A 27,870-nucleotide genomic window follows, 5' to 3' on the forward strand; every position below is an offset into this window, starting at 1 on the left:
AAAATGCTAGAAAATCTAACAGACTTATCGAAAGGGGGCAAAAAGTCAATTTTGCCCCCACGCCCTGCTTTTTCCCTCCCCCTCCCATGGATTCTCCCCTTGTTTTGGTGCGTCTCCCTTGCCATGGCTGCCACCTCACTTTGCTGCTATCGCCTCGCCTCGTCTCCGTCGCCTCTTTGCCATGGCTGCCTCACCTCGCCCTCGCCGACAGTCGCTGCATCGACTGTCGACGAGGGCGAGGCGGCCTTGGCAAAGAGGCAAGGCGAGATGACGACAGTGAGGCGTGGCAGTGAGACGAGGCGGTAGCCATGGTAGGAGAGATGCACCAGAGAGGGGGGGGGCAGTGGACCGCTTTGCAAATTTGCAAAGTGGGTGGGGGCAAAATTATTTTTTTTTCTCTTTTTGTGAATCGCTCGATAAGCCCGTTGTGTTAGAGTTGGCGAATACTTCGGGGACCCTTGTTTCTCACACCGGGTACGCCCACGTGAGCTTAGGGAAACTGAAGTATTACCCAACTAAATGTGACTCCTACACGCGGGATACGGGGGTTGGGGGGCAGCGCCCCCGACACGGGTGTCCTGCTGCCCGGTCAGCGGGTTGGGGTTCGGGGGCAGCGCCCCCCGACGAGTTTGGGCTTTTACGTAAGTTGACCCGTATGGTTGGACTTAAGAGTTTTTTATATTGTTTTAGGTTTTAGGCCCATTTTTGAGGCATATATATTTTCGTTTCTTTTGTTCAATTGTAAGTGATTGAATCTGCTGTAATCGAAAAATATAGTAAAAAACTCTTTGCAGAACGTAGCCCTAACTTGGGGTGAACCTGGGTAATCTCGTATATCTCTTTTATTTTTCTTAATTTTTTGTGTGATTATCTGACTCAATTGTGATAAATCCCTTCATTGTGATAAATCCCTTCACGTCGGACAATTTGGCACGATGGTTAATCAATAAGAATTATGGAAGATTTTCTTGTGGGAAAGGTCTCTGGGAGACTGAGCCGTCCTCATTGGCTTGTGTCTTTGGGAGATATGTCAGTCTTCTAGAGATTGTTTAGTTGGCCTTTTCTATGGTGTCCATCTTCCTTTCTTTTGATTTAGGCTTAATTTTATAATAGATTTTAGTTTATGATACATCACTATAAAATATCACTTATACGAAATACCACTCACTTCAAAATTTAATTCGCTATTGAAGTACTTCATTATCTTATTAGAATGAGAAAATTGATATTTTTATACAAAAAATATTTTCCACATATCACAATAAATTTGGATACACATTCACTTGTACCCCCACATATATCTCAAATTTGCAATTAAAAGTTGAACTTATTATTATGGTTTTAGATTACAGTTGTTGGATGTGAATATTTTATTTACTTGAGTTAAATCTCAACTATAAGCTACTCATGTAAGAGCCTACCTAATATGCATATATAATACTCCAATATTATTTATGCTAAAGAAAATAATATATATATATATAAATACATATTAGTTCGATGTGGGTTGGGGACAGAGTTGATATTTTATTTTCCTCATCCTAAGTAATGTTTATTAACCAAGAGATATATAAAAAAAAAATAAGATATAAAAAATATTCAGACAAAAGTATTTTTTTTATTATATTTGTTAAATTTATCCAAAAAAAAGTTATGTGATTTCTTATTTTAAACTTTTCAAATAAATTTATCTCTCATTTAAAAAAGTTATCTTTGATCTTACAGAAATTATTTTAATATAATCTTATCTTATTCATTTTAACAAACGCTATCCTAGTGAATAGATTCAGTTCATACCTAACTTCTTAAAGGGTCCAATTTGTCAAATAAAAATTACCATCTCTAAGCAGATGGACAGGCAAAAATCCATATTTTGAGACATCTACTCTTCCCCAATATAGAAACCAGAGGCCAAAAGGAGCAAAAAGAAGTTAAAAAGACTACTAGTAGCTCACATTTAACTATGGCTTCTCTCTGACAAGCAGAAACTTCCTTTGCTGCTCAATAAAGGCATTCGTTCATCTACCTGTTGAGCTTAATTGGAAGATCCAAAACCATAGAAATTCTATTGGGATTTCTTGTCAAATTCTGTATCCTCTATACGCCATTAACACAATATCCTGACAAAAATGCATTCGCTTCGACATAAAACACTTGTGTGTATAATTCTAGCAAGATTTAAGTTCCTAAATGAAGAAGAACTAGGACCTACCAAGTAAACAGATTACAAAAGCAACAAGTTCCTGTTCGTCCCCTGCCTCTCAGGCTCCGCTACTAAAGGGGACTCGGACTGAATGTGTGTGTATCATTGTAGAATGTAAAAAATGAACATGAAATCAATAATGTTTACCGACCCTTTCCGCTTCCTGTGCTTCTTCGACTAGATGCAATATCGAGCATGGATGTCAGATCTAACCTACTTGCTATCAGCAAGCACGCACGCATTAGTATGTTTAGCTGGAAGGAGAGGCGCAAGCCTTGATGCTGCGAGAAATCAGAATAATTTCCACCATTTTGCCGGTTCCTGGTGGCCTGTTAACAGATGTCACTATTATGCCTTCCTCTGCGGGTGATGGACCTGCCCATCCGACGTCTTCTCCCAGTAAGTGCATCTAAGAGAACTGCTAAAGCCTCCTCCACTGCATCAGCCTGTTTATCGAACCCAAATGAGATGAAATCCGGGAGAAGTTGCAGCTCATTGAGGAGTCCAGCTGCGGCTGCTGCAGTACATGTTCGATCCCATGATGGTTGGGGCCTGGGTTCCAAACACCACAAGTGGGCACAATTAAATTCAACAAGATGGGAAGGATTTTAAAGGAAAGTCAAAAAAATAAGAAATGAAGAGAAAATTCATGGATAAGAACTATATTTTGTCCGAATGGAAGAGATTCAAGGTTTTTATCTCACCTAAGTTTATGCATTGCGGATGCACCAGTGGAAAGAGAGATGCATGAAAGGTCATCTCCCCAAACTTCCTTTGCTTGATCCTGCTAAAGAACCAATCACATGAGAACATTATTCACATAACACCTAAGAAGCCTTGAAAATAAACATTTCCAAGGCTCTAGATTCATCAAGTTTTCGTAGACCAAATCCAGAAAATCTCAAAGCTAGCCTTTTCAACATTCCTGAAAGCAACTCTACTATCAGTGCTACGAAAATCCCAACAATCCATAATCCTTTTCATCACTAATTAATGACTCAAAAAAGAAAGAAAAAGAATTGAAGGTCCTTAGAGGCTTCCGAGGTTTCTCCTTTTCTCTCATTTGTCTCACAAAAGTATATATTTTCTTTCTTCTTTCCCAGAGGCAAAGAAGAAAATAAAAGCCCATGAGTTATTGTATTTCAAAATGAGATATTGAGTAAATCACTTTTGTGATCCATATTACTTTATGCTCACTCATTCTGATGAATAGGAAAGGCAAGACAAAATGGAAACAAACAAAATAATGTTAACTATTGCAGAAAACAAGATGTAGTTTGTGAATTTGATTTCTTTCTTTTCTTTTTTTAGTGTTTAATGACTTGTTTGAGCTTAATGAATTTCATCTTCATTCTTTTCCCTATGAAATATTTATAAATGTTAAGAGAGGATAAACAGGTACAGCCATATCCATACATATGGCTGACAGTATTCGAAGAATTAATGTTCAGTGATGAACTAGCATGGATCAGATAGAACTGGGAAGGGAGAGAACAAAGGCAAATCAAAAAGTCAGCTGAATTAAGATCTAAGAAATAAGGAGGCTTGAGTATTCTACCAGAATAATCTCTTGACATAGAGGATTAGACCGAAAAGCCAACATCCAAAGGACAAGGTTAGCAATCATGGCTTGATACTCCATTAGTGGATTGACTGCACATCAGATGTAAAAGAGTGACAGGTGTACTGCAGGATAATACAAGAGTCTAGACATGACCCAAGGCATGCAGTGATTACATGGGATGCATGAGCCCTTTGTTTTTTGGGTTCCCACCCACCCCCGGACACAAACAATTTAGCCCCCATTACATAAAACCATGGCAAGCCACCGTAGAAGGATATTCTAGGCCCTGCCTCAGCCTAAGTTCTCAGAGACATTGGACCCACTAGGAGCTGCTTAAAACCGGATTTGGTAGAAGGATTGAGAGCCAATGGCAGCATCAAGAGATATTCACGAAAAGCAATATACTAGGAGAACAGCTTCTGATTGAAAATAATGACCTGCTTAGTTAGAGAAATTCTTGCAATCAAAACCAATAAGTACTGCAAGCATGCTAATGGCGGGCTTACAAAATTTGGGCAGAAAATTTCTGTATATAAGCCAAGGGGTACCTCAACCGACCAGGACTAGGTCCAAGGATAAGGTCAGAATCATACTATTACAGTTTGCCAGTCCATGGAGATGAGTTTGTAATGGGAGATAACATGGAGATGTGCTTGATTCAGGGAGGGGGGCTCAAGGAGCTGCGTTCAATGCTCCAAGAGAGCTGAAGAAGTCCCCCGTGTGGTGCATGGTACCACCCTAATGGCAATCAGATGTATGCAGTCCTCATTTAACATATCAGAGCCATACAAGTACCCACATAAGGTTTCAATGGGATGACTTACAAGAGAGATGGCTGGTCTGGGACATATATGACATAAGAACAGGAAGTTCATATTACAACAGAAATGTAAACAGTGTCATTAGAATGCAGTAGGACCTGCAAACGTCTGAACATTGCAGCAGAGTTATTCCAGGTACCATCAAGCAACACATAGTTCAGGATCCTCTCTCCATTTGTCTGTGTAGAATCAACATGAAAATTACCAACTTTTTGAACTAAAATAAAAAGCATATTAAGTAGCAAAAATCTATTGTAACCACACACACAAATACTCGCATGTACAAAGAAACAAAAAACAGCTAACACATGAGTCAAAACAAATTTTCTTACTACAGAAAGTAAATATTCAGCTATTCCATGAGTACAGTGGACAAAGAATAAATTATGGCATGATGGCAGAGGCCTGATTAATAGATGGTAAAGGGATAGGCTAGATTTCAAAGCTGATTCATAAAGCCAATCCCAAGTTTCCATGACAAGGATTTCTTGGTGTTCAAAATGAAATACTATCATTTCACATAATCTATTTGATGGGACAAGAAGTAAAAGATACAAATACAAGATATAGGCAGCTGCTCATACAAGTATGTGATCCTACGGCCTAAAACAACAAAAAATTCAATGGCTGCTCATGTTGCTATTGTTATGCGGGCCTATTTCATTAAAAGTTTTGAAAAATTAGGAATAGACTAACAGCCTGACTTCAGATTTTTTTTCTTTTTTTGGCTGGAAACATGATTCCTAATTTGAATATGAAAAGGAAAGAAATAATACCAAGTTCTTCTCGCATTCTGAACCTGTTGATCTATCTTGACTAAAGATATTTTGAACTAACTTTGTCGGTGCATTCTTATTTGGGTAAAGGCACCAAACATTGTTTTTCCCTGAAATTGATGTGCCATGCAGTCAGAACGGTAAGAAATAAAACGTCACAAGAATTGGCATCATGTCTAGTTGTCTAATACAAGGATAACAGCCTAAAAGATCAACATAGCTTAAGTATTTATATCAGCAATTAAAGGCATTCAAGGAATAAATTACACCAGACTAAATTCCATGCTACTAAAAAATGCATTCCTAGTACAAATATTAAGCATCAAAAGTATGCAAAGTATTAAAATTGAAGGGGGGCAAGTGAACTCAGAAAGTATTATAGTTATTTTGCAAAATTTGGACTTAGAATTTGCCAAGGAAAATAAGTACTTTAATTTTCTACCACACTATTATGTTCTCATTTCCCTGAATATCGAATACACTCATATCAATTATTTTCATTCACTACCATCTCATAAAACTTTTCTATTTGAAAATGGTGTTGGAACTTTTAGATAATCATTCCCTCAATAGAGGTTTGCATTAGGAAGGGCATCTAGCATAAAATTTTGTCACATTGTACTTTAGCTAACATTTGTATTGTTGATATGACTTTAAGAAGTCAATTAATTGACATTACGAATGCCGTACCACCGATCCCAACTTGGTTACGAATGCAGTTGATGATTTGTTTTTTTATTTTGTTTATAAGCCAAGTTTAATAGATTTTAACTGCCAGATGTCAGGACCTCAAGTCCAAATATGGAAATTCTTTTCATGAGGGAGAGAATTAGGGCCAGGTGAGAGGAGAAAACTGAGAGGGAGAGACAGGAAACAGAGAGATCGGAGGGAGAAAAATTGAGTGAGGGAGAGAGAGAGATTCAATTGCTATGAATATTCATCGGTAGCTTTTCATTCAGTTGAGAAGCCTTTTATAGCTTCTCTTTGGCGCCAACTTACAGGCGGTTATCAAGGTACAACTCCCAATAGCTGTTTTTAGTATAACAGCTACTAACCACTACCAACACCTTACAACATAATCCCCAAAACAAAAAAGTACCCCTAATACAATCATAGGGTCCTGACACCAGATACACTCTTCTCTGGGATTTTTCCTCAAATAAATTAGCAACAAGCATACAGGTGTTTGACTGAGGCCTCTTGGAAGGGTTTTTGAACTGGAAAGGACTTCTATGAAAGAAAAAATTATCCTGTGAAGGTACACAGACTGGTTTTAATGGGAAGCCCTTCCCTTAGGGAGAAGCTACCTGGATCTTGAGTAGCTTTGAAAGTGGCTTCTCAGGAAACTAAATGACTAATTAATGTGCAATTTGAAATCCTTGCAGGTTTCAATTTCCTGTCCCTATTTTCAAAATCTTGGAAAAAAATAGAAAACACTATATGGTTCAGTGTTTTTGCCCCCAAAAATTGAACCATATTTTCTTTTTTCCCTGCAAAAATGGGCACACCAAACTGGTTTATTTGTTTGTACAGAAAATGCTGGGTGCACTAGCTGCCCAAAAACATTGAGCCCAACCTGTGGTCAAGAGTTAAAGTCTCAGCCAGGGCTAAAAATATAAAAGAAACCAAAAACTTCTTACTCAGAGCCAAAGAAGACTCCAGCACCAGCCAAACAAGGAGTTGTTGCTAGAGGCACCAGTGATAGTGGAAGCTCTGGCTACAAATACAATGCCCCCCCCCCCGCCCCTCTCAATTATAATTAAATTATAACTAATAATATACTTACCCAGTTTTAAAAATTATTTTATTACATTTAGAATTATTTTTGATAAAATTAAGTGGATATTATATATATAACCACCATATGAAATAAAAAAATCTTTTCTCACTCATGGTTCTTTGATTTTGTTTTAGAATTTTAAAAACAAACAACATTATCAAATACCAACTTTAGTTTTTATTTTCTTACAGAAAACAAAAACTAAACAAAAAAAAAAAAAAAAAAAAACTAAAAAAGAACACAAGAAATCTAACAAGGTATCAGAAGGCCCAAAGGTAACAAAGTTCAAGCATTCCTACACACGTTTCATTGTGCCTGCTTTGCCCTCATTCCCATGCCATATTTATAAATGCCCATCTTCAAAAATGTATAATCAAACAAAGAACCTGTTTTTAACTTTTTAACATTTATTTTGAAGAAAACAGAAAATGCATGGCATTTTTGTCTCACCAAACAGAATTTTGTTTTGGAGTCTCATCCAATCAAGGACTATTTTTTGAGTCCATCCTAAAGAAGACCTCCTTATGCCAAGCACCATGATAGATACTGCTTTGTCTCCAAGTTTGGACCATATACACGTATTTTATTAGATATAAAATCTATAGCTTTCATTTTCTATAGAAAATTTGGAAAATGTGTTCAAATGTTAGAAGTACAGAAAACTAATTTCTAATCTAAAACAATTGGAACTTATGTTCAAAAATGATAAAGAGAATTGAGGAACTTGTGCAACTTATGTTAGAAAAGGAGATAGAGATGATTTGGGGAAAACTTTTGCGAAGAACTGGATTCTCCAAATTAGTAAAGAAATTTTGGGAAACTCGTTTTAGTAGTTCTCCGTATTCAATACAATTTTGGAAAACCAGGTTTTCCAAATCTCCAACTTCAATTTGGATTTTTTTTTTTTGTGGGTATTTGAACAAGTTTTCTAATTTTCCATTTACTGTGGAGTAATTTTCCAGAAAACTGAGGTTGTTTTCCACAACTAAACAGCCCCTTACTGTCCATTCCTTTTTCTCTCTGTGACAAAGGGAGATTTGACTTTCCCCAGCCACATTTTGTACACTAATGAATAAGATTTTTCATCCTTATCTTGACAGGTTTGTGGTGGTGTACCTGGACAACATCATGGTTTGTAGCAGCATTTTGGAGGAGAATGTGAAGCACCTCCAGCAGATTTTCAAGTGTTGCATGAGAACAAGCTATATATGAAGGAGAAGTGCTCATTCGCCAAGGAGGTGGTGCAATTCCTTGGGCACATTGTCGGAGGGGACCAACTCCAAATGGAAGACAGGAAGATACACACCATCAGAGACTGGGAGGTCTCTACAAAGATAACAAAGTTACATTCCTTCCTTGGATTGGCTGACTACTACTGCAAGTTCATCAAGGGCCACTTGGCCAAAGCAGCCCCGTTGACAGATCTTTTGAAGAAGACTCCCAGAGTTACTTTCTCCATACAGTCCCTAGATACTATTCATAACAACCTCAAGAAATGAAAGCAGCTAGTCATTGACTGCCGTTTTGTGTGCAAAACATAGGAGAGCTTCTGCAGGATTAGAAAGTTCTTATTCTTTTTTGAAGGGTAATGTTGAGTCTTCCCTTTCCTTTTGATTGAAGGAGCTCTCTCCTTGTTGTTTATCCTCCTTCATGCAATTTATTGATGATCTCCTAGTCCTTGGTTGAAGATAGTGTCAACTTCTGGTTCCCTATCTCATTCATGCAGGGTCTGTCCTTCAAGTTTTTTAATTTTTGGTACTTCTTTATTTATCCCCCAAAAATGTAACATTGGAAGGTGTCACTTTTTTCACCGTAAGACCATAATTGGTTCTGTTTTCATGAGTTGCACTTCTAGAGGAGTCAGAAGTTTTCCCTCTCAAGGAAATATGACAGGCTATATATCTAATAGCTATAATAGTTATCATACTTTTTCCTGGTTCATTTTGCATGCTATTGCATGCTTAGAGAGTATCTCCCCAAACTATACCTGACTATGCAAAAAAGGTTACCTGACCACCTTGTTGGGCAGTGGGTGAAAAGACCTTAGCATATGGTTGAAGATAATTCACATTTAGCAATTAGATACATAGCAATGCTACACAAGTTTGGAAGCTCTTTACAATTACTATGGCAGAATCAATATAGATTCATAAACATGTTGATCAATGTTATAAGTTGGACATTACCACTATAAAATTTCTTCTAATGGAACATTCAAACTAGTCAATCAAAATATAAATTGTATAAAAAATCAGATAATACCTGCAGTCTTAAGTGCATTCCACATGATTTCTTCATGTTCAGGAATGCCAAAGAGGCACAAAGTTGCAGCTTGAACACCAAATACTTGCCATAACAACTTTCCCGTGTTGTTCTGGCGTAGAAAATCCTGGCAAAAAACAAGAATGTGGCAGATGATCCTTCAAAGATTTTAAAAGTAGAATCAGTACATGAAATGATTAAAGAATTCAAACCTTTGGATGCATATACAACCAGAACCGCATGCCATGCCAGAGAGAGCAAGGTATGACTTTTGAGCACATGCAATCTTCCAAAGGAAGCCAACACTACTAGTTACATATGTTTAAAATAGTATAATATAAGTCTTCCTTGAAAGATAAGTTTGATTAGAGGAAAGAAAGCATCAAAATACACAATGAAATGTTTAGTTTGATATTGGAACCATGTACCTTCTGACAGAGGTAGCCCCTACTACCCAGCAAGCGACATGCTATTTGTCGAGCTGCAAAGAATTGGAGCTTCTTTTCAGAATCACCTAAAGTCTGATATTTTGCTCTGTGTTTTTTATCCTCGTGGACCTTGAAGTCGCCCTGTGGATAATCATAGAGGGCAGGTATATAATAATTTTGCATCCAATAAACCTATGACCACTTGGACCATAGTTGATGAATAGCATAGTGACCCGCGTGAAGGATTAACAAATATGTTCTGAAATTGAGAAAAGGCATGAAATGTCCAAATTAGACTATCATATTAGTGCATACGACAGCAATGGGACAAAGAAAAAGATGATATTTACTTTATAAAACCCCATAAGTATAGGGAATTCTTTCACAATGCTAACAAACAATTTAGACCATTTCAGCAACTTCCAAATGTGGGTGATTGGGGCATATCTGAGTATACACACTGCAATGAAAGACCATTCTGTACTATAAAATGCGTAAGTACAATTTTTGACACTGCATAAAATATATACTTCCTAAACATCTCCAGAACAACATTAGATTTCTGAATGAAACTGTACCACTTTCCATTTGGTTAGAGGCCAGAAGTGTGAAACACCAGTTGCTTCTCCTCTTTCTTGATCCACAAAGAAGTAAAAATGCAAATTGATACTCAATTGGAATAGTTGAATAGTTCGGTTATCTCGATCCAGTTACAAATTTTCAGCATCTCGTATCAACAACATACCAAGTCTTTATCCCGCCACATGGGATTGGATACATGAATTCTAATTTCTCTTTCATTTTTATTTATGGCATTATCTTTCATAAGGCCTTATAACTAGCTTCCCGCCGAATTTTTATTTGTCTTCCTTTACTTCTCTTTTGCTAAACACTTATTCTATTCCATAATCCATCCATCCTTCTACCGGCAGTCACTATTATTAGTCTTTTCACATGAGTCATGACCAAAGCATCTCAATCGTGTCTCAACAACCAGCACCAATTCCCAGAAACCCCAACAGTCAAGAGACTCACCACATATATACAAAAGTGCAAATAAATCAGAGAATGGGGGTGGGTGTTTTCACCTGCAGTTTCCCACCAATGCCCCCAAAACTCATCTGGGCATCAATATCTCTCTCCAGATCCTTCAATTCCTCTACGATCTCGGCAACCATAGCGGGTACCGGCGAGGTGGTGCCCCAAGCCTGCCACTCTTGGAGGCTGACGACGACGGCAGCGGCGCCTCTGGGAGGAGAGGGTGAAGAGGAGGAAGTCGAGAATGCGTAGGCATGGGGGGTTCTGGTTCCGGGCGAGGAGGAGGAATCCATGTGGGTTTTGGTGCAGAAGGGAGGAATTGGAATCGCAGACCATTTGGACCTCAAGGCCCTGCTTGGAGCTGCAGAGAACATGGCGAACTGATTCATGAACCTTTTGGAGCTTTGCTCTGCTCTGCTTTTGCCGAAACTTGGAAGGCTTTATGGGCCCTTTCGTTTGGCACGGCCCAAAGCCCAACCAATCTTAGTCCTTCACACCTTTCGGGTTTTTTACCTTCTTCTTCCACGTATAATAATAATAATAATATTATTATTATTATGTGTGATAATTTTATTTTGTAAATATTATGTTGACTATTTTGCCCTTAATAACTCTTTGTTTTTATACATTTTATTAAAGAGCATTTAAATATTTTATAATAATTGTAAAAAACAAATGTAGTCCAGAGTGAAAGTAATTTTATTTATATTATAATTATGAAAAATTTAATTAGTTTAGAGCCAAACTTTTGAGCAAACTATATAATTATTAGGTAATAAATTGAAGGTGAGCCTTCACAAAAAAGTTTTTCTTTGAATAATTTGAATAACATTTTTAAGTAAAAAATTAAGAAGGTGACTCGTGTTATGCATATGTAGATAAAAATATTAGAAGGCTTTAATGCAATAGTAAAATTATTATTGTGATTTGAATGGAAATCATAGGTTCAAGTCATGAAGTGATTTTTATTTTTTATTTTTTTTTAGTTTTTGTGTTCTTTTAAGTAAAATATATAAAAATATTTTTGAAAATTTAAAACTTCTAATAGAAATTTAGTATTTGCTTAATAATAAAATAGATAAATTGCAGGGAATACATTTGATATTTAGCCAAATTATAAAAAAAAATATTCTTCGTGTTCTAAACATAGCATGAAAACGTGAAATGACAAATTTTCCCTTTTATCTAAAAAAAGTTTCTGATATTTTGTTAATAAAACAACAAGTTGAGATAATATTATGTGTTGTAATAAGCACCTAATAATTTTTGTAATTTACATGGAATAAGTTTCATAAAATGTGCACATAATACCTTTTAATTTTAGTATTTTTACAAGAAACCTCCTAAACATTAAGTTGATGATGGTATTTGAGATTGACCATCACGTGCAGTCTCGACGATTAGACCTTGGGAGTGGAGCTTCAGACTTGGCGATGTCAGACCTCAGAGATACTACCTGCAGGACAACGGAGTGATAGGACTAAGATCTCCCAGAGTGGACTCCGATACTCAAATCAGTAGAGTAAATGCGAGTAGTAATAGATGTAAAAGTTGTAGAATTTGGTCATATCTGGTGAGGACTCCTTTTTTTATAGGTGAGTCCATTATGGGGTGCCTAAGATGAGCGGGCACGATTCTCGAGGATCCCAGTCAAGTTAGAACAGATCTTGCGGTCCGACCTAAATTTTTCAGATTCCGCTTTGTATTATGGACTTGCCACATATTAGTCTCTCAAGCAATCCACGTAGTCAGCGAAATTACTAGATAGGGACATTAATTTTATGTATCGCCGCATTGCAAGTCAAATTTTTACCATATAATGAGCTAAGCCTTGGGCGAACATTTGATAGGGCTGAGTCTGGGAAGCTAATCCATGCAATGGGGAATTGCTTGCTAATGTAAAAACAAATGATTTTCACTGTCATTTCATTTTAATACCAGTAACTCAATCAAATCAATGCTAGTTTTATTGTGTAAACTAAGTAAGTTCAATTTTATTTTATGAATCATTTAATTTCATTTTTATAACATTATTAATATAGAAAGTGGAGTTACATGTTCCCATTCTCTTTCCCACACCCATTAGTTTGGCAGGAGGAGATCTATGTTAGCAAGTAACCTCTCATCACTATTGCCCTTGTTAGGGATCCAATCATCCCAATTACAATTAGGATGAGTAAAAAATTCATTAAACAAACAAAGAGCTTTTTTGCTAGAAATTGATATTTCAAATTCTAAAAAACGTGAACATTTTTTGCCTATGCTTTCCTATCCACAGACATTCTCAAGCTTTAATAAAGCAGGAGGGTCATTTTAGGTGGTTAACAGCCAATGTAAAACTCATTGGATTAAATAATATATGAGCTCAAAGTAACACTAGGTCTTCAAAATGAATGAACACTTATCATATATAAAATTGGCTTATTAAGTAGTCAAAGAGATTACTTTTTTATAAGATAGAAAGATCGCTTTTGTTGTAAGGATTATATAATTATGATAAGAGAATGACTGACCACTCATTAACTTATGTTATTAATGCCCATAACAAAAAATAGATAGTAAAGCTCAATAATTAGATTGTGGATTTAAAAGGTTAAAACAAATTATTTTCAAGAAAAAAGTGTGACAGGAGAGATAGCAGTAATGGAGAGTCAAACCAAATATGGATTGAAATGGTTATACTATTCAAAATATAACAAAAATTATTTTGGATAGTCAAAAGGAAAAATCTCAAATCAAAAAAAGTCTTGGCGGTGAAATGAAGAATATAAGAGAATATTAAAATTAAGAGCGCTTATTATAAGGTTTTATAGAAATATCATAATAAAGAAAACTTAAAGCAGTATAATTTGAAAAAAAAAAAAAAAAAAGCAAAAAAGACTGTAAGTGAAGCAAAGTCAAAGGTTATAAAAAATTTATTAACTTGATACAAAAGGTAAAAAAAGATTATATATATAAACTAGGTAAAATAGATACATATAAGACAAAAATCAAGAAGTACTAAAGGCGGGGCAATGAGAGAGAAGTGAATGAAATATTTTTCAAAGTTATTATTCAATGAAGGGGAGAAACAAATGTTATGTTGGGACATCTTAACCTTTATTTGGGAGAGATTCAGTATTAATGCAATGGAATGAAAATGATTGAAACGGAATGTAAAATATTTTCTCCCTTGTTTAGGAGAGTAGGAGATGAAAAGTGATGGAAAACATTTTTGAAGGGTATTAATCATCAAATGTCCAGTATACCTTTTTAGCAAAAAGATAAAGAGTGTGATAACATTAAGGGTAAATTTGAACTTTTAAAAAACTATTAAGATTAATATTGTCAAAACAAAAAAGTTAGCTTTTTTTATCCATTTTTATTCCATCAATTCTTCCCCACATTGGGGGAGACAAAAAGTAAGCCGTTAGGTCGAAATGGATGAGAATTGTTTCCATAACAACAGCAATAGCACCAAAATGAAATAAGCATTTATTCAACTAGATGGGATTGGCTATATGGATTTTTGCTTGTCAATCATCTTTATTTATGACCAAATCTTTTGAAAGACTATTATATCCCATGTTATGCTTAAGAGTTTTATATTAATTGTGAAAAAATTAGAATTTTGGAAAGTCTAAAATAACCAAAATTATAAAATACTAAAATAGTTAGGATTCTTCATTTTGATCATGTGTTCCATATTCTTAATTCACTTCACAAGTTTGAATATTGGGTTTGTGCTTAAAATTTTCTGGAATTCTGAAAGGGTTCTACAGACTGATTTTTAATGGACAAACCCACAAGAGAAGGAGTCCTGAACTTGCAATAGATAAGCAATGTATGGACAATTATTGACTCCAACATTCGTTCTTGTCATGAGGTGTTGGTTGCCACTTGAGCCACCTTTGGGAACAACCTATTCCATTCTTGCAACATGCTGTAGTTATAAGCTCCTAAATTGTGGCATGAAAACTGTCTTATTGCTAGCAACTTTTTTTATGGTTAGAGAATTCCTAGTGTTTAGTCTATCATGCAAGGCCTAAATTTCATACGGATGCAATCCAACCATGCATAGTGGTTAAACCCAGGTGCTTTATTTATGCCCCATGAGAATTGAACACCAGACCTCTGGGCATAACCCTTGAGTGAAGGTGCCATCTTCAGTTTAATGCCTAGGCCTAGCCACTTAAGTTTAGCATATTATCTGCTGTTGTATCTAATTTCTGTTGTAATAATATTTCTTTGTTTTATCTAAGATCTTGTTTTTGGTGGATATCTGGCTTTAGATGCGCTTGGATTGCAAATGAACTTCATTATTCATTCAGCTTTCATATGCATTTGCGTGTTCTTTATCTTTTGGTTTTCCCGCAAGTTCAATATAGTTGGATGGACGTCTGCTTGGTGGCCCACTAAGCTCGCCCATAATTTATCGGGTCTGGATTAATTTAGTGGTGCTGGGTCAGATAAACTTCTTAGATCTGGTAATAATCATGGGCTGGGTATAATTGATGGCCCCCTCGGTTGTCCCTTTACTCACCTGCTAGTTGAACTAATCCTTCCCTCTACTTTCAAACATGCAGTTCAGTTCCTACTGTAATTGGTGCTCAAGACATAGTCACTGGGGCTCAAGGCTGCTGGCCCCGTGCTGGTTGAATCCTGGGCACCATGGTTGAGAAATTCTTGTAGATGTGGGTGGACATAGGCTGTTTCAAGATAGGATATTCCATGTTCTCTTTATTGAGTCTTCTTGCTTTCAAGCCCATGTGCAGAAGTTTCATATTTATTTCAATAGATTCATATAAAATGTTAGTATAAAGCTCTATTGAACTATTGATCTTCATTTTTGCATTTGAACTTTCTTGAAGGTGTACCTGTTCTTACATTTGTAGTTCTGAATTGGATGTTTTTGAGGATCCTGGTGCAGTCTTGAATTTGACAAGTTTATTGCATGGATTGTACAAAACATTTGTGATGAACCTGGATTGATGAGGGGAGACATTGTGGCATTTGTTTCCAATCCCACGCATTGAAATGGATGCTGTGCTGGGATGACTAGCTAGGTAAAAACTCATGCTTTTGACAAGTCAGCAGCTGGTCTTCCTAGGAAGATACGTCAGACACTAAACTTGACCAAAAATGAGGAAAAGCAGTCAATATGATCGAGGCCGGCTTAAGACAGCCCACTATCTATGATTAGACCCCTAAAAAGGGATCCCAAAAATTTTCTGACACAGTTTCATCTCTTAGGATTAAGACATAAGCCACTATCTAAACGTGAGATCCCAAAAAAAAGGGCCCCAAAAATTTTCTGACACGGTTTCATCTTTTAGGAATCAGTGTCACAATAAATGTTATAAGAGGTGAATGAGGTGTGAGTGTGACTTGTGAGGTGTGAGTGAATAGTGAGGTGATTTACTTTTTGACTCTACTTTTTAACTTTTGATGTGTTGAACAACTAAAGATGTTGGAGAAGGCTAGGGAAGAGCGTTAAACCTGAAACTTCTTTCTGGTAAAGATGATGGTATGGAGCGTCCAAGTTGAAACTATCCTAGTCAAGCCAGTAGTGGCTAGAAGATTATCTGAGATTATCCTTTAGCTGTGTAGTTGCAAGGAGTATCTTGTTTATTAAAAGGGAGTTTAAGAATGGATTGACACAGGCTGGACAGGCCAATAATGGTTTTCCAAGCTGTTAAGTATAGTATCTTTTGAGGTTAAGCTGACAGAACGAAGAAGGCCTGATGACTTGCAGCAATACTAATGTTTTAAGGAAGGATTCCAGAATATTGGACCTTGTGGAGTTAGAGAATATCAGAATGAGTTGAACATAGCATATGGAGTTTAACAAAATCAAGAATTTAGAGTTTAACAAAATCAAGTTGGACTGGGTTAGAGGATAGTTTTATGAAAATCAATGTTGATGCTGCTGCTTTCTTAAATGAAAATATGAGAGAAGCCAAGATAAGAAAGGCTAAAATGGCTCATTTTGCTGATGTAGCAGAAAGCTAAAGTGGCTAAAATGGCTTGTGTTAGATGATAGAGAAGAATTGTGCTTCAATTTGATGCAAAGACTATTGTCAGCTTGTGTGTGTGAGGATGCAGGGGAGGTCTTCAAATGGGCAGTGATCAACCCTGGAAGAGACATTTCAAATATCTTAAAACAGCAAGCACTAGAGTAGGTAGGGAGGCTGATCTTTGTCAAAAAAAAAAAAGAACTTTATGGCTCCAATAAAGTTATCAATAAAAATAATGGACAAATAAAAATATGTGACACATTAAAATTTATATAATCAACTGTGCGTAATAAAATAAAGAAATGGGATGTTGATCAAAGAACTTTATTGCTGCAATAAGAAGCAGCAATGTCGCCTTCCTTTCAAGGCAAGATTGGTTCAGAAATATGATAGGTGGCCTCAACTTTCATTATATTATATGGTCACTGATATAAACAAGGCTGCTGGCCAATTTGTCAAAATATATGGCCCCGCAAGGCAAAAGATTATTGAATTTGCTGTGCAAATAATAACATCTAATGCCCCATAATGAGAAAAGAAAGAGTAAAAAATAAGCAAATCAAAAAAATCCAACGTCCCATCGGAACCCAATTAATTTGGATTCCCCTTCGCTTTCAATCCACATTACAAAAGATTTTAAGCCAGGCGAGTTCTATGTACAGCTATGTTTCTTAGTCATAATTAATTAATTAATTTTCTTTATTGTATGCCACGCATAAAGGTGGCAGTTTTGCTTTGGATTTATTAATATTTAGGGTTTTCAGTTTGAGTTTGGTATAATATATAGTGAAGGAATTAATGACATAATTTTAAATGATTTCTAATCAGAGTTCTTCCACGTGTGACACATGTGTTGATTTTCATTAAATTAGAAAATAATACAATATATTCTTAATTGTTAAAATCTTCACTTTTCAACTTAGAAAAAAGAGATACACCCAAATAAATGATCAATAAGAATATAACCTTTTCAATATTTTCATAACATTTAAATACAAACAATTTATAAGAATATTATTACCCTTTTTTGTCTTAACGAGAGCCCATTCTATTTGGTCATATATTCATGATCCACACACATAATAGAATATGATTAGCTTATAATGATGTATGAATATAACACCATATTAAATTTAATTTTATGTACAAATGGGTGTAGAGTGTCATGTCCTAGGTTGTATCTAGGGTGACAAAATGAGTTGACGAGTCATAATCGTGTCGTGTTGAAATACACGTATTACACGATTATGACAAACACAAACAAGACATGATTAACTAATCGTGTCAAAACCCTCAACTCTAACACGAACATGTTTATTAAACGGATTATACGATACGACACATATAACACATTTAACAAACAAATTAAACAGATATTCACACACAACACGACACGGTAACCCACTTATTAAATAGACACGACACGACACCACACGAATAAAAACCTATTAACACCAATAAAACGAGTTTAACATGTTAAAATAAAAATATTCTCAACAATCAACACATAATAAAAGTCATCTAACATGCAAAATAAAATATAGTCATCCCAAAAAAAAAAAAAAATACAATCATCCCAACAATAAAATAAAATACAGTCATCCAACAATAAAATAAAATGTTCTAAATAAAAATGTTCGGGTTAACCCGTTTAATTAAATGGGTCATTATGTGTCTAAATAGGTTAAAAACCCGTCCAAGACACGAAAATAATCAGATTATAAGTTGGTTTATGATCTGAACCCGATTAACCCCAATCTTAACCCACTTAATTCTGTATCGTGTAGTTGGGTCGTGTCAAAAAAAACCAAACCCTAGTTGTATCCTCACATTCATGGGAATATATAAATGCCCAACAAAATAACTCTTTCATGAATTCACTGGCAATATTACTATTAAAAGTGGGGTTAAAGAAATGAATAACAGTGTTGTGATAGTTTATATGTGAATTGTATCTATTGATACACATCTATATAAATTATATAATTACCTCAGAAAGATGAAAATCGTCGAATAGATATATTTCACATAAATTGGAGGTGACTTTCAATTTGTATCCATCTTTTGATAAGATCAAGAAGACCTAATAAAATCATTTTCAATGTGGTTTTGCCGCCGTGTTGGGTCCTTTTCCCATATAATTTAGAGGATGGTCTCTACGGTTTCCAAGACAGTGACACTATCCAATTATTTTTTTGAGGCGGCGTAAAGTGAGGGAAGGATCCGAAGTGATCGTTGCTGTAGACAATTATTTGATTAGATTAATGGGGACGAATTGCTTATCGAAATCGGAACTAAGTAAACAAAATTATCTCCAACGTACGTACGTGAGATTCCACTTTCTATAGTGGGGTTTTCCCCCTATTAATTGTCGACACTTTTGTTGTTAAGGTTAGTGCAATTAAGAGTCATGCCATTCGATGGTTTAATATAAGTTAATTAATAATAATAATTAGTTGCTCTGGTTCACCTGTACAATTAATCGTCAACGTGCTGATAGTTAAAAAATCTCTAATTACACTAGAAAGTTATACGAATGTGTTTGAAAGATTATTCGATACTTATATTAGAGTCGACTAAAGTGATATTAATGAGAATAAAAAATATGTGAGTGTATAATTGTTATGAGTCGTATACAATAACAAATTTATTTGTCGAATAATTCATTTTCAACCTCTAAAGAATTCTATAACCTAGAGTACGATAACAGAAAATAAAACATTTCTTATGTAAACACTTTGATACTCAAGTTAGATTCTTAATCAGAATTATAGAGATTTTGAATAGATTGAAGTATCTTACATAGGAGAATGAGTTCTTCTCGTTTATAGTTAAGGGAAATAAAAAGCTAATATGGCAAAAAGCGCAAAGCGGCCCAAGTTGTCGAGGCAAACAAGTTGTGCTGCCTTTCTTAGATCACCGCAACTCAATTAGGGATTCTTGGTCTCCTCTTGTCATCTTGTTTCTTATCTCGTCCTTCTTATCTTTTTGACATTTCTTCTTATCTTTGGTCATATCATCTTTCTCTAGTCTTGACATACACGAGTTATTAACCTTTTATCTCAAATTAGAAATTTAATCTGATTTATTAGTTCGCGATATTTATTACTTGAATGATTGAGACGTCCATGGAATCTGCAAAAAGCATCCCTGATTTTTCTCAAGGGTCAATTAATCTTTTTGAAAAAAATAATGATCAATCTTTTTGAAAAACTCAATGAGACTGGATCCTTCGATAGTTGTCAAAATAGTTGATAGTGACTCCAATGAGCTTAGTATAATTTCTAAATTAGAGTTTGGGAGGGACATCAATTTTTTGGGACTTTTTCTCCTTTTTTTTCTTATCTCTTCATCAATATCTCATTCTGTCTCTTTCATGATGTCCCCACATTATTTTCATCACTTGAGCCTACAAAATATATTTGTTAGCTTCAACAAATAAATTTTCCAAGGAAGCAAATTGATCCAAAGTGAGTGACTCTTGTAGTGGTATTGTTTTCATTCTCTGAAGTAGTGTACTGATTGCCACACTTACTCGCAAGTCCTGAAATTTTTAATGTTGCATTTCTAAATCAATTCACATACTACCTAAGAGTTTCCTTCTTGGATGCTAAGCAAATATGTGACTTTCTTCTTTTACTGATTGTTAATTATAAAGGGCTTAATGAACTCTCTCATTGGGTACATCATATCAAAGGTTACAAAAGTTTGGTATCTTTTTTAATTTGACCATTAAATTTTAATTCTTTACAAAATGATCACAAAATTTTAAACTGTTTTGTAATATGGTCACTAAAGTGATTTTTCGACAATTTCTCACCAAAATAGCTAACGTAGCAATGGCCACATCAGTGCCACGTCAATAATTTCGGCTATGAACCATAAAGAAATCACTTTAGTGACCATATTGTAAAGCATTTGAAAGTTTTGTTATCACTTTACAAGAAATTAAAGTTTAATAACCAAATTAAAAATGACGTCAAAGTTTTGTGACATTTGGTGTGATTTACCCCTCTCTCCTTATTTGTTCAAAAGATGAAATGGAGCCTTTAACTAGACTATGTTGAACCAAGTCTAAGCATGATCTATTAGAGTTAGAGAAAAAACTCGACACATAATGACATTCTCTCATATGTGCAATAACATTATTGACTCAATCCTAAATATGGTCATGGAGATCTCTTTTGCTTGAGTACGTAATGAGTTCCATGATCTCGGAGTGAAATAGATATTTCTCTTCTTTTGGCACTAGCTTCTTCTACTCCAATATTTTCTTAATTATCTTCTTCATATTAATTGTCTTTCTTAGGCTGAATGCAGTTTGAGTCTCCAACTCTTTGTTGGGCTAATTTTTTAAAATTTATAAATTATAATTAGTTATATTAGATCTTTATATCACTTACAATGAGTAGAAAAGGCCCTACAAAGAATATGATAGGTGGTTCTTTCTTAACATTTCAAACTTTCTATTAATTATTGGCTTAATATATATAGAATCCTCTCAATAATTAAAAAATATAACATTTGATCTCTAAAGTGTAAAATATCAATATTTGATATCTTAATTATTAAAACTTATTATTTTAACTCCTTACTGTGATTAAGAGTAAACAATCATTATTTATGTCACGTAAAATATCATGTCATATAAAAAAAATCATGTCATTAAGACATATCAGATTAGGTTTAATATATAAATATGATATTTGATCTTTCAACCATTAAAAAATTTGATATTTGGTGAATGAAAAAAAAATCCAAATTTAATTAAAAAGACCTAAAAATTTCATTAAAAATGTAAAAATATTCAAAAAAGAATTAAATTTCATAGAAGACCTAAAAATAATTAAAAAATACCTAAATTTCATAAAAATACCTACAAATTCTTTAAAAAGACCTAAAAATTTCAAAAAGTACATAAATTTGATAAAAAAAAAATCCAAAAATTTCATAAAAAAGATAAAAAAAAAATTTCAAAAAAAGACCTAAAATTTTCATAAAGAAGACCTAAAAATAATATAAAAAGACTTAAATTTCATAAAAAAGACCTAAAAATAATCAAATAAAAAGACATATAAATTTAATTTTATTTGTTCTTTTTTAGGTCTTTTTATGAAATTTAGGTCATTTTTTGAACATTTTTAGGTTTTTTTTATGAAATTTAAGTCTATTTTTTAGTATTTTTGGTTTTCTATAAAAAAAATTAGGTTTTTTTTTTAAAAAATTTAGGTTTTTTTAATTATTTTCAGTTTTTTTATGAAATTTTTAAATCTTTTTATGAAATTTAGGTTTTTTAATATTTTTATTGTTATGAAATTTTATTATTATTATTTTATAAAATTTAGGTATTTTTTAATTAAATTTGATTTTTTTTATATGAGAGACTAAATGTCAAATTTTTTAATTGTTAAGAGATCAAATATCATATTTATATATTAAGCCCAATCTGATTTGTCTCACTAACGTAGTTTTTTTTTATAATGTGATATTTTATGTGACGTAAATAACAAATTCGTTTACTTTCAATAATAGTAAGAAGTTAAAATAATAATTTTTAATAATTGAGATATCGAATCTTGATATTTTATATTTTAAGAATCTAAATGTTATATTTTTTAATTATTGAAGAGTTTCCATATATAAACTCTTGGTTATTTAACAGATAAGTAGACCATCTTTGGTAGCGTGTTTAAGTTTTCAACTAACTATTCTTTTGAGTTTAGAGACAAAAGTTTGCTAGGGGCCATCATTCCATTAAGTGAAGGAAAACTTCATTATAAAGTAATGGCTAGTCATCAAGGTGCGAAAAAAATTTTGAACACACGATCTCATATTGGCCGCCCCCTAGGCACTATAAGCGACTCCTTTAATGGCATTTGATAATGGTTTTTGTTTCTTTTTGCTCAAATGGATGATCGGATGTAGACTTGCAACGATTAGAAAAGGACTTCGACGATCAATCTATCGGGGGGTGACTGACACCTATAAGCACTCCGACGTTCAAGTCAATAAAAAAGTAAAGTGACAAAGTATCGGTAGGTTAGAAAAAAACATACATTAACTCTTGATAGAAATGGTTTATATAGAAGGATGAGAGACCCTCCTGCATGCATATTTGTATCGGGTGTTGTATGGTGAGGGACTGGATATTCGGTGCTGACGGAGCTCATTGACAGTAGCATGGTGCCGATAGAATCTTCATTAAATGATGATGAAATCTAAAATGAGTGCAAAAAAACCTAATATGCGATGATAATAATGTTGTGGTAGACTGGCACAAGACCAAGATCAGGTTAATGTTGGGCCGAGATTAGACTGTGGGCAGAGAGCTGAAATTGGGCGGTCCAATTTTTATGTTAGAATCATGCTACATGTACATCATTTTTGTACATCTTGAGCTACACAAGGGGTATTATGACCAAAATACCCTGCGCCTCACGCGTCTCTATGCGCCTCATAAGGGATATTTTTATCATTGGTACATTTTTGTGTAGATCAAGATGTACATAAAGATGTACCAATAGTATTATTCTTTATGTTAGAGCATATTTAGTTATTTCCCATGTGACGATATTAGGTAAGACACTTCCATTGGATCCGATATGGACCACACTTGATAATGTTAGGGATACAGAGAGTATAGATGCGTACGTAATACAAAAATAACTTGTTTGATACAAGAAAGTAGTTCTAACCGGCTACGATACAAGAAACATATACTATATACTTGACCACTATTATAATAGCTGATATTCACGGTAACAAGAGCTTATAATTAAATGAACAACAACAGAGGTTACCAGACTAAAACAGCAAATCAGAGAAGATGGTTGAACAGCACCGCTCCCAGCTGGAAAGACAAGAAATCAAGAACAAACTTCTGGATCGTGGAAGAGGCAGGAACAGAAGTAGGTCGAGTCGCGCTTTGGGCTGTCCTGAAGACAGTTAGCGCCCTGCACCGGCAGCAAGCAGACTACGGCGACTGTCTCAGCAGGATGAAACGACCTCTCCGGTGAACGGCAGCCACGAACAACCGGAGCTAGCAGAACTCAAGACGGGCTCACTCTCAGTGATGAAAAAGTTGAGAATACCAAACTCTTCCAAAGCTCAAAGAAAAGAACTCGATATGAGAGATAAAACTTGAGAAGAGATAACAATGTGAGAGCTTGTGAAGAATGGAAAACTTCACACCAATATATATAGGCACCCACCAAACTTGGAGACCAAGCCAATCAAGAAGTGCTTGGAGACCAAGTATTTCTAGAAGAACTTGGGGGCCAAGTTGTTCTAGAACATCTTGGGGACCAAGCAAGAAATAAAAAAAAAATTAAAAATAAAATCACATACACACAATCCAACAATCCCCCACATGAGTGTGTGTGCACTAAAATCATACAAAACGACATGGATTCACTGAGAGCAAATAGACAAGTTATGCATCAACAAGGTGTCTTTTGGACTTGAACCTTCCTTAGTGAATGTCTATCGAATTTACCGAAGAAATAGTGAGACTAGCTCTTGAACTATCCTTTTGAAGGTAAATCGAGACAATAGACATCACACACAACATGTCTTAACCCATTGAGTTCTATACGATTGTGTCCATTTTGGTCCTGGACAGCATCCTGGATTTCATGAGAGCTCTAGAGAACCCAAGCCATTGAACAGTTCTCATAGAAGCGACCCCACTTCTACTCTCATATAGGGAAGCATTGACTAAGAGTACCCTGTCACTACTCCTCTTATATCAAGATATCAACCTTCCCTTTAATATCGACAGGACACACTCTTCAATTTCTGAGACATGGGGAGAAACTAAAAGTTTCATAGTGTGTCAACTATGACTTATTCCAGCCAGTTGGCCAATTTAACCTAGATCTTGGGATCTCCAGTCAACTAGGTTTGGTTACCACCGAAAAATTCATTTAAAAGGCTTTAACCCCATTCCCTTCGATATAAATTTGACTTGCTCACGAGTCACTCCTTTCGTCAAAGGATCAGCTAGATTTTCTTTTGATTTTACATAATCAATGGAAATTATTCCATTTGTGAGCAACTCTCTGACAGTGTTATGCCTGCGCCTAATGTGTCTTGACTTTCCATTGTAGACACTGTTCTTAGCCCTCATTGAGGCAGCTAAGTTGTCACAATATATGCAAATGATGTTAACAGGCTTTGGCCATAATGGAACGTCTTCGAGGAAATGGCGAAGCCACTCAGCTTCTTCGCCTGCTTTGTCCAGAGTTATAAACTCTGACTCCATGGTTGACCATGCTATACACGTCTGCTTTGAAGACTTCCACGACACAGCAGCACCACCTAGGGTGAACACATACCCACTGGTTGATTTAGTCTCTAAGCTATCGGAGATCCAATTAGCATCACTAAATCCTTCCAGTACATGTGGATATTTTGTATATTGCAATCCATAGTCCAGGGTGTACTTCAAGTACCTAAGTACCCTGACCAATGCACCCCAATGGTCATGCCCAGGATTGCTCGTGTATCTCGCTAGCCTGCCTACGGAGTAGGCGATGTCAGGTCTAATACAATTCATGATGTACATCAGACTCCCAATAATTCTGGCATATTCCAGAGAAGATACACCTTCATCATGGTTTTTCTTCAACTTTGAATTTGGATCAAACAGAGTAACTACTGGCTTACTCTCGAAGTGACCAAATCTTCTCAACACTTTCTCTATGTAATGCGACTGAGAAATAGCATACCCTTCGGAATTTCTTATTATTCGAATTCCAAGCATAACATTAACAAGACCGAGGTCTTTCATGTCAAAGTGTGAGTTCAACATTTGCTTTGTGGATTGTATGACACTTCTATTCGTGCCCATTATCAACATGTCATCCACATACAGGCACACAATGACACATTCTTGGTTTATGTTTTTCACATAAACACATTGATCACACTCATTTATCTTAAATCCATTTGATAACATTGTGTGATCAAACTTCTCGTGCCATTATTTAGGCACTTGTTTCAATCCATACAAAGACTTTACTAGTTTACAAACTTTCATTTCATGTCCCTTTACGACAAACCCTTCAGGTTGTTCCATGTAGACTTCTTCTTCTAAATCCCCATCAGGAATGCTGTTTTTACATCCATTTGATGTATCTCCAAATTATATAACGCTGCAATAGCAATCAGCATCCTGATAGACATGATTCTCGTCACTGGAGAATACGTGTCAAAGAAGTCTTGTTCTTCTTTTTGACGATAGCCTTTAGCTACCAACCGAGCTTTGTACTTATCAATAGTACCATCAGCTTTTAATTTCTTTCTGAAAATCCATCTGCACCCAACTAGTTTACACCCAAGTGGCAAATTGACCAATACCCAAGTATTGTTTTGCAAGATGGAATCCATTTCACTATTAATAGCCTCTTTCCAATAAGGAGCATCAGGAGATGACATTGCATCACCATATGTTTGTGGCTCATCTTCTAACACAAAGGTTAGGAAATCTGGGCCAAAGGAAGAGGCCTTCCTTGCCCTTTTGCTTCTTCGAGGCTCGATGTCAATTTTCTGACCATCTTGGCCTTTTGAAGAACTTGCTTCATGAATTCTCTTGGAACCACTTGCACAGGGTTTATCTCCCTTAAAAGGGAAGATGTTCTCAAAGAACTCCACTTCTATAGATTCCAAAACAGTATTAACATTAATGTCAGGAATTTTTGATTTTGTTACCAGGAACCTATAGGCAGCACTATGTGAGGCATAGCCTATAAAGACACAATCAATAGTTTTTGGACCAAGTTTAGTTCTCTTAGGTAAAGGAACTTGCACCTTGTCCAAACACCCCCACACTTTCAGGATTTTGTAAGAGGGTTATCTACTATTCCACACTTCATAAGGCGACTTACCAGACTTCTTATGTGGAATTCTATTTAATATAAAATTTACAGTAATCAACGCTTTCCCCCACAAATTATGGGCTAAACCCGAACTATTTAACATGCAATTTATCATGTCCTTCAAAGTTCGGTTCTTTCTTTCAACTACACCATTTTGTTGTGGTGTATAAGGTGTTGTCGTCTGATGGATTATACCATGAGATTCAAAAAACTCAGATAGAGCCGATGATTCATACTCACCACCCCTATCTGATCTGAGCACCTTAATTTTCTTTCCCAGTTGATTTTCAACTTCTGCCTTAAAAGTTTTAAAAACATCAAAGGTCTCATCTTTACTGCGTAGTAAATATATATAGCAATATTTACTACAGTCGTTAATAAATGTGACAAAATAATTCTTTCCACCTCTAGTAGGAGTACTTTTCATGTCACAAACATCACTGTGAATTAGGTCGAGTAATTCACTATTCCTTTCCACAGATGGAAACGGCTTTCTTGTAAACTTTGATTCAACACAAACTTCACATTTGTGTCCCTTATTAATGTTAAAACTAGGTAATAACCCTAGATTAACCATTCTTTGGAGGGAACGATAATTGACATGTCCTAATCTTAAATGCCAAACATCACACGACTCAACAATATAAGTAGAAGAGTCATTCTTATTAATCTTCTTAGGCACTTGGGCCTGTACATTCAACTTGAACATGCCATCATCTAGATATCCTCGACCCACATACATCCCCCCTTGGTAAGAGTAAATTTATCATATTCAAAAACGAGTTTAAACCCATTTTTGTTCAGCAGGATTCCAGACACCAGATTCTTGCGAATCTCAGGCACATGCCATACATCTGTGAGGGTCAAGATCTTCCCAGATGTCCACTTTAGCAGTACCTTGCCCTTGCCTTCCACAGTCGAGGCTGCGGCATTTCCCATATACACCTTTTCGGTGCCATCCATTTTCTCATAAGTTGAGAACAAGGATCTATCCTTGCAAATGTGCCTTGAAGCACCTGTATCGATCCACCAGCCTTTGGTGTTATCAACCATGCAAACTTCAGTGATGACTGCAACGAGCTCATCATCTTCCACCATATTGGCATAAGAAGGCTTAGACTTGC

At 35.3% G+C, this 27,870-nt stretch overlaps 1 protein-coding gene across 3 annotated transcripts; it reads right to left on the reverse strand.

The window, feature by feature from the left end:
• Positions 1-1,925: 1,925 nt before the first annotated feature.
• On the reverse strand, positions 1,926-11,266 carry LOC127792517 (uncharacterized). 3 transcript variants are annotated; one of them, XM_052323034.1, is made up of 8 exons: positions 10,923-11,266; positions 9,835-9,975; positions 9,619-9,711; positions 9,407-9,533; positions 5,365-5,474; positions 4,687-4,767; positions 2,908-2,990; positions 1,927-2,755 (listed from the first exon to the last, which is right to left on the reverse strand). In XM_052323034.1, the coding sequence occupies exons 1-8, from the start codon at positions 11,259-11,261 to the stop codon at positions 2,536-2,538; spliced, it is 1,194 nt and encodes a 397-aa protein (XP_052178994.1). In that variant the 5' UTR covers positions 11,262-11,266; the 3' UTR covers positions 1,927-2,535. The 3 variants fall into 3 exon arrangements, with proteins under 3 accessions (XP_052178996.1, XP_052178994.1, XP_052178995.1); XM_052323035.1 differs by having other exon boundaries at positions 1,928-2,755; positions 2,908-2,987; XM_052323036.1 differs by lacking the exon at positions 9,619-9,711 and having other exon boundaries at positions 1,926-2,755.
• Between the last annotated feature and the right edge of the window lie 16,604 nt (positions 11,267-27,870).

Source organism: Diospyros lotus, chromosome 15 (assembly GCF_014633365.1).
Source record: "Diospyros lotus cultivar Yz01 chromosome 15, ASM1463336v1, whole genome shotgun sequence".
Classification (NCBI taxonomy): Eukaryota; Viridiplantae; Streptophyta; class Magnoliopsida; order Ericales; family Ebenaceae; genus Diospyros; species Diospyros lotus.